Consider the following 14,593-nt stretch of genomic DNA (forward strand, 5'->3'; position numbering starts at 1 on the left):
GGAGAGACATATATACATAGAGAGAGAGACATATATACATAGAGGGAGAGACATATATACATAGAGGGAGAGACAGATATACATAGAGGGAGAGACAGATATACATAGAGGGAGAGACAGATATACATAGAGGGAGAGACATAGAGGGAGAGACATATATACATAGAGGAGAGACATATATAGATGGAGAGACATATATACATAGAGGGAGACATATATACATAGAGGGAGAGACAGATATACATAGAGGGAGAGACAGATATACATAGAGGGAGAGACAGATATACATAGAGGGAGAGACAGATATACATAGAGGGAGACAGACATATACATAGAGGGAGAGACAGATATACATAGAGGGAGAGACAGATATACATAGAGGGAGAGACAGATATACATAGAGGAGAGACAGATATACATAGAGGGAGAGACAGATATACATAGAGGAGAGACAGATATACATAGAGGGAGAGACAGATATACATACATAGAGGGAGAGACAGATATACATAGAGGGAGAGACAGATATACATAGAGGGAGATATACATAGACAGATATACATAGAGGAGACAGATATACATAGACAGATATACATAGAGGGAGAGACAGATATACATAGAGGGAGAGACAGATATACATAGAGGGAGAGACAGATATACATAGATGGAGATATACATAGAGGGAGAGAGATATACATAGAGGAGAGATATACATAGAGACAGATATACATAGATGGAGAGACAGATATACATAGATGGAGAGAGACAGAGACAGATATACATAGATGGAGAGACATATATACATAGAGGGAGAGAGAGATATACATAGATGGAGAGACATATATACATAGAGGGAGAGACAGAGACAGAGATACATAGAGGGAGAGAGACAGAGATACATAGAGGGAGAGAGACAGAGACAGATATACATAGAGGGAGAGAGACAGAGACAGATACACATAGAGGGGGAGAGACAGAGACATATATAATAGAGGGAGAGACAGAAATACATAGAGGGAGAGAGACAGAGACACATAGAGGGAGAGACAGATATACATAGAGGGGGAGAGACAGAGACATATATACATAGAGACAGAGACAGATATACATAGAGGGAGAGACAGATATACATAGAGGGAGAGACAGAGACAGATATACATAGAGACAGAGACAGATATACATAGAGGGAGAGACAGATATACATAGAGGGAGAGACAGAGACAGATATACATAGAAGGAGAGACAGATATACATAGAGGGAGAGACAGAGACAGATATACATAGAGACAGAGACAGATATACATAGAGGGAGAGACAGATATACATAGAGGGAGAGACAGAGACAGATATACATAGAGGGAGAGACAGATATACATAGAGGAGAGACAGATATACATAGAGACAGAGACATATATACATAGAGGGGAGAGACAGAGACAGATATACATAGAAGGAGAGACAGATATACATAGAGGGAGAGACAGAGACAGATATACATAGAGACAGAGACAGATATACATAGAGACAGAGACAGATATACATAGAGGGGAGAGACAGATATACATAGAGGAGAGACAGAGACAGATATACATAGAGACAGAGACAGATATACATAGAGGGAGAGACAGATATACATAGAGGGAGAGACAGAGACAGATATACATAGAGACAGAGACAGATATACATAGAGGGAGAGACAGATATACATAGAGGGAGAGACAGATATACATAGAGGGAGAGACAGATATACATAGAGACAGAGACAGATATACATAGAGGGAGAGACAGATATACATAGAGGGAGAGACAGATATACATAGAGACAGAGACAGATATACATAGAGGGAGAGACAGATATACATAGAGGGAGAGACAGAGACAGATATACATAGAGACAGAGACAGATATACATAGAGGGAGAGACAGATATACATAGAGGGAGAGACAGAGACAGATATACATAGAAGGAGAGACAGATATACATAGAGGGAGAGACAGAGACAGATATACATAGAGACAGAGACAGATATACATAGAGGGAGAGACAGATATACATAGAGGGAGAGACAGAGACAGATATACATAGAGGGAGAGACAGATATACATAGAGGGAGAGACAGATATACATAGAGACAGAGACATATATACATAGAGGGGGAGAGACAGAGACAGATATACATAGAAGGAGAGACAGATATACATAGAGGGAGAGACAGAGACAGATATACATAGAGACAGAGACAGATATACATAGAGACAGAGACAGATATACATAGAGGGAGAGACAGATATACATAGAGGGAGAGACAGAGACAGATATACATAGAGACAGAGACAGATATACATAGAGGGAGAGACAGATATACATAGAGGGAGAGACAGATATACATAGAGGGAGAGACAGATATACATAGAGACAGAGACAGATATACATAGAGGGAGAGACAGATATACATAGAGACAGAGACAGATATACATAGAGGGAGAGACAGATATACATAGAGGGAGAGACAGATATACATAGAGACAGAGACAGATATACATAGAGGGAGAGACAGATATACATAGAGACAGAGACAGATATAAATAGAGGGAGAGACAGATATACATAGAGGGAGAGACAGATATACATAGAGGGAGAGAGACAGAGACAGAGATACATAGAGGGAGAGACAGAGACAGATATACATAGAGGGATAGAGACAGAGACAGATATACATAGATGGAGAGACATGTATACATAGAGGGAGAGAGACAGATATACATAGATGGAGAGACATATATACATAGAGGGAGAGACAGATATACATAGATGGAGAGACATATATACATAGAGGGAGAGAGAGATATACATAGAGGGAGAGACATATATACATAGAGGGAGAGACATATATACATAGAGGGAGAGACATATATACATAGAGGGAGAGACAGATATACATAGAGGGAGAGACATATATACATAGAGGGAGAGACATATATACATAGAGGGAGAGACAGATATACATAGAGGGAGAGACAGATATACATAGACGGAGAGACAGATATACATAGAGGGAGAGACAGATATACATAGAGGGAGAGACAGATATACATAGATGGAGAGACATATATACATAGAGGGAGAGACAGATATACATAGAGGGAGAGACAGATATACATAGAGGGAGAGACAGATATACATAGAGGGAGAGAGAGATATACATAGAGGGAGAGACAGATATACATAGAGGGAGAGACAGATATACATAGAGGGAGAGACAGATATACATAGAGGGGAGAGACAGATATACATAGAGGGAGAGACAGATATACATAGAGGAGAGACAGATATACATAGAGGGAGAGACAGATATACATAGAGGGAGAGACAGATATACATAGATGGAGAGACATATATACATAGAGGGAGAGACAGATATACATAGAGGGAGAGACAGATATACATAGAGGGAGAGACAGATATACATAGAGGGAGAGACAGATATACATAGATGGAGAGACAGATATACATAGAGGGAGAGACAGATATACATAGAGGGAGAGACAGAGACAGATATACATAGAAGGAGAGACAGATATACATAGAGGGAGAGACAGAGACAGATATACATAGAGACAGAGACAGATATACATAGAGGGAGAGACAGATATACATAGAGGGAGAGACAGAGACAGATATACATAGAGGGAGAGACAGATATACATAGAGGGAGAGACAGATATACATAGAGACAGAGACATATATACATAGAGGGGGAGAGACAGAGACAGATATACATAGAAGGAGAGACAGATATACATAGAGGGAGAGACAGAGACAGATATACATAGAGACAGAGACAGATATACATAGAGACAGAGACAGATATACATAGAGGGAGAGACAGATATACATAGAGGGAGAGACAGAGACAGATATACATAGAGACAGAGACAGATATACATAGAGGGAGAGACAGATATACATAGAGGGAGAGACAGAGACAGATATACATAGAGACAGAGACAGATATACATAGAGGGAGAGACAGATATACATAGAGGGAGAGACAGATATACATAGAGGGAGAGACAGATATACATAGAGACAGAGACAGATATACATAGAGGGAGAGACAGATATACATAGAGGGAGAGACAGATATACATAGAGACAGAGACAGATATACATAGAGGGAGAGACAGATATACATAGAGGGAGAGACAGAGACAGATATACATAGAGACAGAGACAGATATACATAGAGGGAGAGACAGATATACATAGAGGGAGAGACAGAGACAGATATACATAGAAGGAGAGACAGATATACATAGAGGGAGAGACAGAGACAGATATACATAGAGACAGAGACAGATATACATAGAGGGAGAGACAGATATACATAGAGGGAGAGACAGAGACAGATATACATAGAGGGAGAGACAGATATACATAGAGGGAGAGACAGATATACATAGAGACAGAGACATATATACATAGAGGGGGAGAGACAGAGACAGATATACATAGAAGGAGAGACAGATATACATAGAGGGAGAGACAGAGACAGATATACATAGAGACAGAGACAGATATACATAGAGGGAGAGACAGAGACAGATATACATAGAGGGAGAGACAGATATACATAGAGGGAGAGACAGAGACAGATATACATAGAGACAGAGACAGATATACATAGAGACAGAGACAGATATACATAGAGGGAGAGACAGATATACATAGAGGGAGAGACAGATATACATAGAGACAGAGACAGATATACATAGAGGGAGAGACAGATATACATAGAGACAGAGACAGATATACATAGAGGGAGAGACAGATATACATAGAGGGAGAGACAGATATACATAGAGACAGAGACAGATATACATAGAGGGAGAGACAGATATACATAGAGACAGAGACAGATATACATAGAGGGAGAGACAGATATACATAGAGGGAGAGACAGATATACATAGAGGGAGAGAGACAGAGACAGAGATACATAGAGGGAGAGACAGAGACAGATATACATAGAGGGAGAGGGTAGAGACAGAGACAGATATACATAGATGGAGAGACATGTATACATAGAGGGAGAGACAGATATACATAGTGGAGAGACATATATACATAGAGGGAGAGACAGATATACATAGATGGAGAGACATATATACATAGAGGGAGAGAGATATACATAGAGGGAGAGACATATATACATAGAGGGAGAGACATATATACATAGAGGGAGAGACATATATACATAGAGGGAGAGACAGATATACATAGAGGGAGAGACATATATACATAGAGGGAGAGACATATATACATAGAGGGAGAGACAGATATACATAGAGGAGAGAGACAGATATACATAGACGGAGAGACAGATATACATAGAGGGAGAGACAGATATACATAGAGGGAGACAGATATACATAGATGGAGAGACATATATACATAGAGGAGAGACAGATATACATAGAGGGAGAGAGACAGATATACATAGAGGAGAGACAGATATACATAGAGGGAGAGACAGATATACATAGAGGGAGAGACAGATATACATAGAGGGAGAGACAGATATACATAGAGGGAGAGACAGATATACATAGAGGGAGAGACAGATATACATAGAGGGAGAGACAGATATACATAGAGGGAGAGACAGATATACATAGAGGGAGAGACAGATATACATAGAGGGAGAGACAGATATACATAGAGGGAGAGACAGATATACATAGATGGAGAGACATATATACATAGAGGGAGAGACAGATATACATAGAGGGAGAGACAGATATACATAGAGGGAGAGACAGATATACATAGAGGGAGAGACAGATATACATAGATGGAGAGACATATATACATAGAGGGAGAGAGACAGAGACAGATATACATAGATGGAGAGACATATATACATAGAGGGAGAGAGACAGAGACAGATATACATAGATGGAGAGACATATATACATAGAGGGAGAGAGAGATATACATAGATGGAGAGACATATATACATAGAGGGAGAGACAGAGACAGAGATACATAGAGGGAGAGAGACAGAGACAGAGATACATAGAGGGAGAGAGACAGAGACAGATATACATAGAGGGAGAGAGACAGAGACAGAGACAGATACACATAGAGGGGGAGAGACAGAGACATATATAATAGAGGGAGAGACAGAAATACATAGAGGGAGAGAGACAGAGACATATATACATAGAAGGAGAGAGACAGAGACAGATATACATAGAGGGAGAGAGATACATACATAGAGGGAGAGACAGATATACATAGAGGAAGAGACAGACATACATAGAGGGAGAGACAGATATACATAGAGGGGGAGAGACAGATATACATAGAAGGAGAGAGACAGACACAGATATACATAGAGGGAGAGAGACAGAGACACATAGAGGGAGAGACAGATATACATAGAGGGGGAGAGACAGAGACAGATATACATAGAAGGAGAGAGACAGACACAGATATACATAGAGGGAGAGAGATACATACATAGAGGGAGAGACAGATATACATAGAGGGAGAGACAGACATACATAGAGGGAGAGACAGATATACATAGAGGGAGAGACAGATATACATAGAGGGAGAGACAGATATACATAGAGGGAGAGACATATATACATAGAGGGAGAGACAGATATACATAGAGGGAGAGACATATATACATAGAGGGAGAGACAGAGACATATATACATAGAGGGGGAGAGACAGAGACAGATATACATAGAGGGAGAGACAGACACAGATATACATAGAAGGAGAGAGACAGACACAGATATACATAGAAGGAGAGAGACAGAGACAGATATACATAGAGGGAGAGAGACAGACACAGATATACATAGAAGGAGAGACATATATACATAGAGGGATAGAGAGATATACATAGAGGGAGAGACAGATATACATAGAGGGAGAGACAGATATACATAGAGGGAGAGACAGATATACATAGAGGGAGAGACATATATACATAGAGGGAGAGACAGATATACATAGAGGGAGAGACATATATACATAGAGGGAGAGACAGATATACATAGAGGGAGAGACAGATATACATAGAGGGAGAGACATATATACATAGAGGGGGAGACAGATATACATAGAGGGAGAGACAGATATACATAGAGGGAGAGAGACAGAGACAGATATACATAGAGGGAGAGACAGAGACAGATATACATAGAGGGAGAGACAGAGACAGATATACATAGAGGGAGAGACACAGATATACATAGAGGGAGAGACAGATATACATAGAGGGAGAGACAGATATACATAGAGGGAGAGAGACAGAGACAGATATACATAGAGGGAGAGACACAGATATACATAGAGGGAGAGACAGATATACATAGAGGGAGAGACAGATATACATAGAGGGAGAGACAGATATACATAGAGGGAGAGAGACAGAGACAGATATACATAGAGGGAGAGACAGATATACATAGAGGGAGAGACATATATACATAGAGGGAGAGACAGATATACATAGAGGGAGAGACATATATACATAGAGGGAGAGACAGATATACATAGAGGGAGAGACAGATATACATAGAGGGAGAGACAGATATACATAGAGGGAGAGACAGATATACATAGAGGGAGAGACAGATATACATAGAGGGAGAGACAGATATACATAGAGGGAGAGACAGATATACATAGAGGGAGAGACAGATATACATAGAGGGAGAGACATATATACATAGAGGGAGAGACAGATATACATAGAGGGAGAGACAGATATACATAGAGGGAGAGACATATATACATAGAGGGAGAGACAGATATACATAGAGGGAGAGACAGATATACATAGAGGGAGAGACAGATATACATAGAGGGAGAGAGAGATATACATAGAGGGAGAGACATATATACATATATATTTTTTTTTTTCATTTTTTTTTTACAGGGACAGTGCACATTAATCAACGTTTCAGTAAAAGTGCCGGTTTTAGCCAGCCGGCTAATTTTCAACCGCAGTCCCTGGGCAGGTTATTAAAAACAATTACAATATAGACAATAGCACCATAGAACAAGCAAGACATAGCAACATAGGACAAGCAAGACATAGCATACAGGCAGAGCAACATAGAACAAAAAGCAGCAAGACAAAATTCATAAAAGCAACAAAGTGTTTCCACACCTCACAAGCTACAGACAACAGACAACATGGAAAGCGGCAACACACAGCTAGGGACCATGTTCACAAATCTGATTGACCTTCAGCCAGGTCTTCAAGCATTTTGTGAAAGTGTGATATGTGGTGCAGTTATGTGTGTCTGATGGCAGTGTATTCCAGACATGGGAAGCTCTCACAGAGAATGCAGATTTACTAAAGGTGCTTTTCCTTAGGGGAACTATACAGTCACCTCTCATGGCAGACCTTGTGGATCTGCTGCCATATGTCTGGGTTTTCTGTTTAACAAAAATATTGAGTGGAGGGGGAGCCAGGCCATTAAGGATCTTGAATACAAGACATGTGTCGGTGTATTGCACAAGATTTTCCCAACTCAAGAGCTCATGCTTTCTAAGGATAGAGGGAGAGACAGATATACATAGAGACAGATATACATAGAGGGAGAGACAGATATACATAGAGACAGATATACATAGAGGGAGAGAGACAGAGACAGATATACATAGAGGGAGAGACAGATATACATAGAGACAGATATACATAGAGGGAGAGAGACAGAGACAGATATACATAGAGGGAGAGACAGATATACATAGAGGGAGAGACAGAGACAGATATACATAGAGGGGGAGACAGATATACATAGAGGGAGAGACAGATATACATAGAGGGAGAGACAGATATACATAGAGGGAGAGACAGATATACATAGAGGGAGAGACAGATATACATAGAGGGAGAGACAGAGACATATATACATAGAGGGAGAGAGACAGATATACATAGAGGGAGAGAGACAGAGACAGATATACATAGAGGGAGAGAGACAGATATACATAGAGGGAGAGAGACAGAGACAGATATACATAGAGGGAGAGAGACAGAGACAGATATACATAGATGGAGAGAGAGATATACATAGAGGGAGAGACAGAGACATATATACATAGAGGGAGAGAGACAGAGACAGATATACATAGAGGGAGAGAGACAGAGACAGATATACATAGAGGGAGAGAGACAGAGACAGATATACATAGAGGGAGAGAGACAATGACAGATATACATAGAGGGAGAGAGACAGAGACAGATATACATAGAAGGAGAGAGACAGAGACAGATAAACATAGAGGGAGAGAGACAGAGACAGATATACAGAGAGGGAGAGAGACAGAGACAGATATACATAGAGGGAGAGAGACAGAGACAGATAAAGATAGAGGGAGAGAGACAGAGACAGATATACATAGAGGGAGAGACAGATATACATAGAGGGAGAGAGACAGAGACAGATATACATAGAGGGACAGAGACAGAGACAGATAAACATAGATGGAGAGAGACAGAGACAGATATACATAGAGGGAGAGAGACAGAGACAGATATACATAGAGGGAGAGAGACAGAGACAGAGATACATAGAGGTAGAGACAGAGATACATAGAGGGAGAGAGACAGAGACAGATATACATAGAGGGAGAGAGACAGAGACAGATATACATAGGAGAGAGACAGAGACAGAGATAAATAGAGGGAGAGAGACAGAGACAGAGATAAATAGAGGGAGAGAGACAGAGACAGAGATACATAGAGGGAGAGACAGAGACAGATATACATAGATGGAGAGAGACAGAGACAGAGACAGAGACAGAGACAGATATACATAGAGGGAGAGAGACAGAGACAGATATACATAGAAGGAGAGAGACAGAGACAGATAAACATAGAGGGAGAGAGACAGAGACAGATATACAGAGAGGGAGAGAGACAGAGACAGATATACATAGAGGGAGAGAGACAGAGACAGATAAACATAGAGGGAGAGAGACAGAGACAGATATACATAGAGGGAGAGACAGATATACATAGAGGGAGAGAGACAGAGACAGATATACATAGAGGGACAGAGACAGAGACAGATAAACATAGATGGAGAGAGACAGAGACAGATATACATAGAGGGAGAGAGACAGAGACAGATATACATAGAGGGAGAGAGACAGAGACAGAGATACATAGAGGGAGAGACAGAGATACATAGAGGGAGAGAGACAGAGACAGATATACATAGAGGGAGAGAGACAGAGACAGATATACATAGGAGAGAGACAGAGACAGAGATAAATAGAGGGAGAGAGACAGAGACAGAGATAAATAGAGGGAGAGAGACAGAGACAGAGATACATAGAGGGAGAGACAGAGACAGATATACATAGATGGAGAGAGACAGAGACAGAGACAGAGACAGAGACAGATATACATAGAGGGAGAGAGTGACATGGGAGAGACAGAGAGAGATACATGGGAGAGAGAGAGACACAAGGGAGAGAGAGAGAGAGAGAGAGAAGGGAGAGAGAGACAGAGAAGGGAGAGAGAGAAGCGAGAGAGAGAGAGAGAGACAAGGGAGAGAGAGAGAGAGAAGGGAGATAGAGACAAGGGAGAAAGAGAGAGAGAAGGGAGAGAGAGAGAGACAAGGGAAAGAGAGAGAGAAGGGAGAGAGAGAGACAAGGGAGAGAGAGAGAGAGAGAGATAGACAAGGGAGAGAGAGAGAGAGACAAGAGAGAGAGAGAGATACAAGGGAGAGAGAGAGAGAGAGAGACAAGGGAGAGAGAGAGAAAGGAGAGAGAGAGAGAGAAAGGAAGAGAGAGAAGGAAGAGAGAGAGAAGGAAGAGAGAGAGAGAGAGAGAGAGAGAAGGGGGAGAGAGAGAGAGAGAGAGAAGGGAGAGAGAGAGAGAAGGGAGAGAGAGAGAGAGAGAGAGAGAGAGAGAGAGAAGAGAGAGAGAGAGGGAGAGAGAGAGAGAGAGAGAGAAGGGAGAGAGAGAGAAGAAGGGAGAGAGAGAGAAGGGAGAGAGAGAGAAGGGAGAGAGAGAAGAGAGAGAAGAGAGAGAGAGGGAGAGAGAGAGAAGGGAGAGAGAGAGAGAGAGAGAGAAGGGAGAGAGAGAGATAGAGAGAGGAGAGAGAAGGGAGAGAGAGAGATAGAGAGAGAAGGAAGAGAGAGAAGGAAGAGAGAGAGAAGGAAGAGAGAGAGAGAGAGAGAGAGAGAGAAGGGAGAGAGAGAGAGAGAGAGAGAAGAGAGAGAGAGAAGGGAGAGAGAGAGAGAGAGAGAGAGAGAAGAGAGAGAGAGAAGGGAGAGAGCGAGAGAGAGAGAGAGAAGGGAGAGAGAGAGAAGGGAGAGAGAGAGAAGGGAGAGAGAGAAGAGAGAGAGAGGGAGAGAGAGAGAAGGGAGAGAGAGAGAGAGAGAGAAGGGAGAGAGAGAGATAGAGAGAGGAGAGAGAAGGGAGAGAGAGAGAGAGAAGCAGTGTTGTGGGTGACATCTAAATCAATCCGCTGCTCTTAGGTACATTCTGTGAATCATAAATAAAAGATTCAACCCAGAACACAGAGATACAGCATCATTTCCCACATTGTTAAATGTCCTGTCAGATTGCCCTGACTGTGTCCAGGTTAGGTTCTGTGTACCATGCTGTTCAAAGAGTTGGAAAATCTTACCAGTCACGTGAAAGGGGAGTCAAACCATTTTGGTCTACAGACGACCACTGAAGGGTTCTCAACCACTACTGCTCTAACTACCATCTTAATAGTCCAGTATATATCCTGTAAATACTACAATTATTGAAATGTGGAACCCATTTATTTGAGTGTCTATGACTGCCATGTGGGTATTATTAAAAGAACTATGAGAATGCAGGTCACCTTTGTTGCAGTAATACTCAATGTCCTCACAGCTCATGTTCTCTGACTCAAACTCTGCTGAGAAATCCTCTGTGGAGAACTCATCTTTGGCCATGAGTTCGTTCTCCTCCGACACACACTCCTCCTCTTCCCCCAGGGCGCCATCCTCTAGGGGACCTGGACACACGGGCATGCACACACACACACACAAACACACACAAACACACACACACACACACACACACACACACACACACACACACACACACACACACACAGAGTTATTTGATATATACTGTTTAGAAATACTGTATAAGACAAAATTTGACAAAACTGAATGTTCTTTGCCAATTAAACACATAACTACTCCATCTAAACTAGGCATTGAAGAAGTGCATTGTGGATGTTATGCACCTGAAAGCAACCTGACTTGTAAAATAAATTACAGGTACCGACTGAACCGACCCTCTGAGAGAGAGAAAGAATAAAAGTTCCTCTGTGACTTTCACTCGAGCATCAGCATGGGAGGTCTGAAGAAAATACTTGTATTAATTTGTTAGCCTTATCAGAAGGTACAATGTTGATTTCCCATTTACAATTCCTGCCCCCAGGTAATACACCAGAGCAATCGTAAAGGAGACATTTTTCTGTGTGATTAATTTTCTCCCTCTGTGTGCAATAATATTTCTTTAAATCTAAATGATTTCAGAGTTTTGGCTTGTAGCTGTACATCTCTTCTGGTATTTGCATATTACCATTTTGCTTCAATAAATTGGTGCTGATGGAATTACAGTACAGCAGCCTGATTTGTATTAGTTCAGAAAACATTTCGCCCTGCATCTGAATATTATTAAAAATAATGCATCTTACACACCTCTCCTCCTCCCCCCAAAATATCTCTAATGTCCCCAGGAAATTAGCATAGCAAAAAATGACTGAATTGATCAACTTTAAGGTTAGTTTGCATTTGAAAAATACACTCTTGCCAGTCCCGCTGAAACCTGCATCATTCTCCTAACTTTTTTTCTCTCCCCTTAAACTGAGAATGAATAATAATATCAAACGTGGCGTTGTCAGCGGCTGGTAGATACAAACGTTCATCTCTTTCAGTCTGTCACACTTGAGCTTCACTGCAGCCTCTCTATCAGGTGCCATATTGGAGTCTCTGACAGACAGAAAGCTACATACGTACACTACCCTGATATCCTTTCAGCACCTTCCTATGTGTTTGTGCCATTGTAGCAGGGACTAGATCCCCACAGCTTTTAATAAAGCAATAATTTGGTTTAAAAAAACTGGTGTGCCTCTCCTGTTTCCCTTTCTTCCCGCGCGGAGCTTCATAAAAGACCCCCTGATCTCCACAAACTGCTTGCTCTTTTCATTAGGTTTCTAAATGACTCCTTTGTAGCAGGCTACATCTGCAGGAGCCCTGGACATGAAACGAATTAGCACACACATCTCTAATAGACACACAGAGAGACACAGAGAGCGAGAGAGAGAGAGAGAGAGAGAGAGAGAGAGACAGAGAGAGAGAGAGAGATAGAGAGATAGAGAGAGAGAGACAGAAAGAGAGAGAGAGAGAGAGAGAGAGAGACAGAGACAGAGAGAGAGAGAGATAGAGAGATAGAGAGAGAGACAGAGAGAGAGAGAGAGAGAGAGAGACAGAGACAGAGAGAGACAGAGACAGAGACAGAGAGAGACAGAGAGAGAGAGAGAGAGAGAGAGAGAGAGAGAGAGAGCTTCCCTATCAAATCTAAAAATCTCAAATAGAAAACCGAAGAAAATGAACAACAATGACAAATGGTTTGATGAAGAATGCAAAAATCTAAGAAAGATATTGAGAAATCTGTCCAACCAAAAACATAGAGACCCGGAAAATCTGAGTCTACGCCTTGAATATGGTGAATCACTAAAACAATACAGAAATACACTACGGAAAAAGAAGGAACAGCGCGTCAGAAATCAGCTCAATGTAATTGAAGAATCCATAGACTCTAACCACTTCTGGGAAAATTGGAAAACACTAAACAAACAACACCACGAAGAATTATCTATCCAAAATGGAGATGTATGGGTAAACCACTTCTCCAATCTTTGTGGATCTATAACAAAGAATAAAGAGCAAAAACATATACATGATCAAATACAAATCTTAGAATCAACTATTAAAGACTACCAGAACCCACTGGATTCTCCAATTACCTTGAACGAGTTACAGGACAAAATAAAAACCCTCCAACACAAAAAGGCCTGTGGTGCTGATGGTATCCTTAATGAAATGATCAACTATACAGACAACAAATTCCAATTGGCTATACTAAAACTCTTTAACATCATCCTTAGCTCTGGCATCTTCCCCCATATTTGGAACCAAGGACTGATCACCCAATCCACAAAAGTGGAGACAAATTTGACCCCAATAACTACCGTGGAATATGCATCAACAGTAACCTTGGGAAAATCCTCTGCACTATCATTAACAGCAGACTCGTACATTTCCTCAATGAAAACAATGTACTGAGCAAATGTCAAATTGGCTTTTTACCAAATTACCGTACAACAGACCATGTATTCACCCTGCACACCCTAATTGACAACCAAACAAACCAAAACAAAGGCAAAGTCTTCTCATGCTTTGTTGATTTCAAAAAAGCCTTCGACTCAATTTGGCATGAGAGTCTGCTATACAAACTGATGGAAAGTGGCGTAGGGGGTAAAACATACGACAT

General features: G+C 41.2%; 1 protein-coding gene across 1 annotated transcript in view; it reads right to left on the minus strand.

The window, feature by feature from the left end:
* LOC135564295 (zinc finger protein ZFPM2-like) overlaps positions 1-14,593 on the minus strand; it is a 301,401-nt gene that overhangs the window by 188,412 nt on the left and 98,396 nt on the right. The window contains 1 exon segment of the mRNA XM_065008784.1: positions 11,886-12,041. Coding sequence (XP_064864856.1) covers positions 11,886-12,041 — 156 coding nt within the window.

This window comes from Oncorhynchus nerka, linkage group LG3, assembly GCF_034236695.1.
Source record: "Oncorhynchus nerka isolate Pitt River linkage group LG3, Oner_Uvic_2.0, whole genome shotgun sequence".
NCBI lineage: Eukaryota > Metazoa > Chordata > Actinopteri > Salmoniformes > Salmonidae > Oncorhynchus > Oncorhynchus nerka.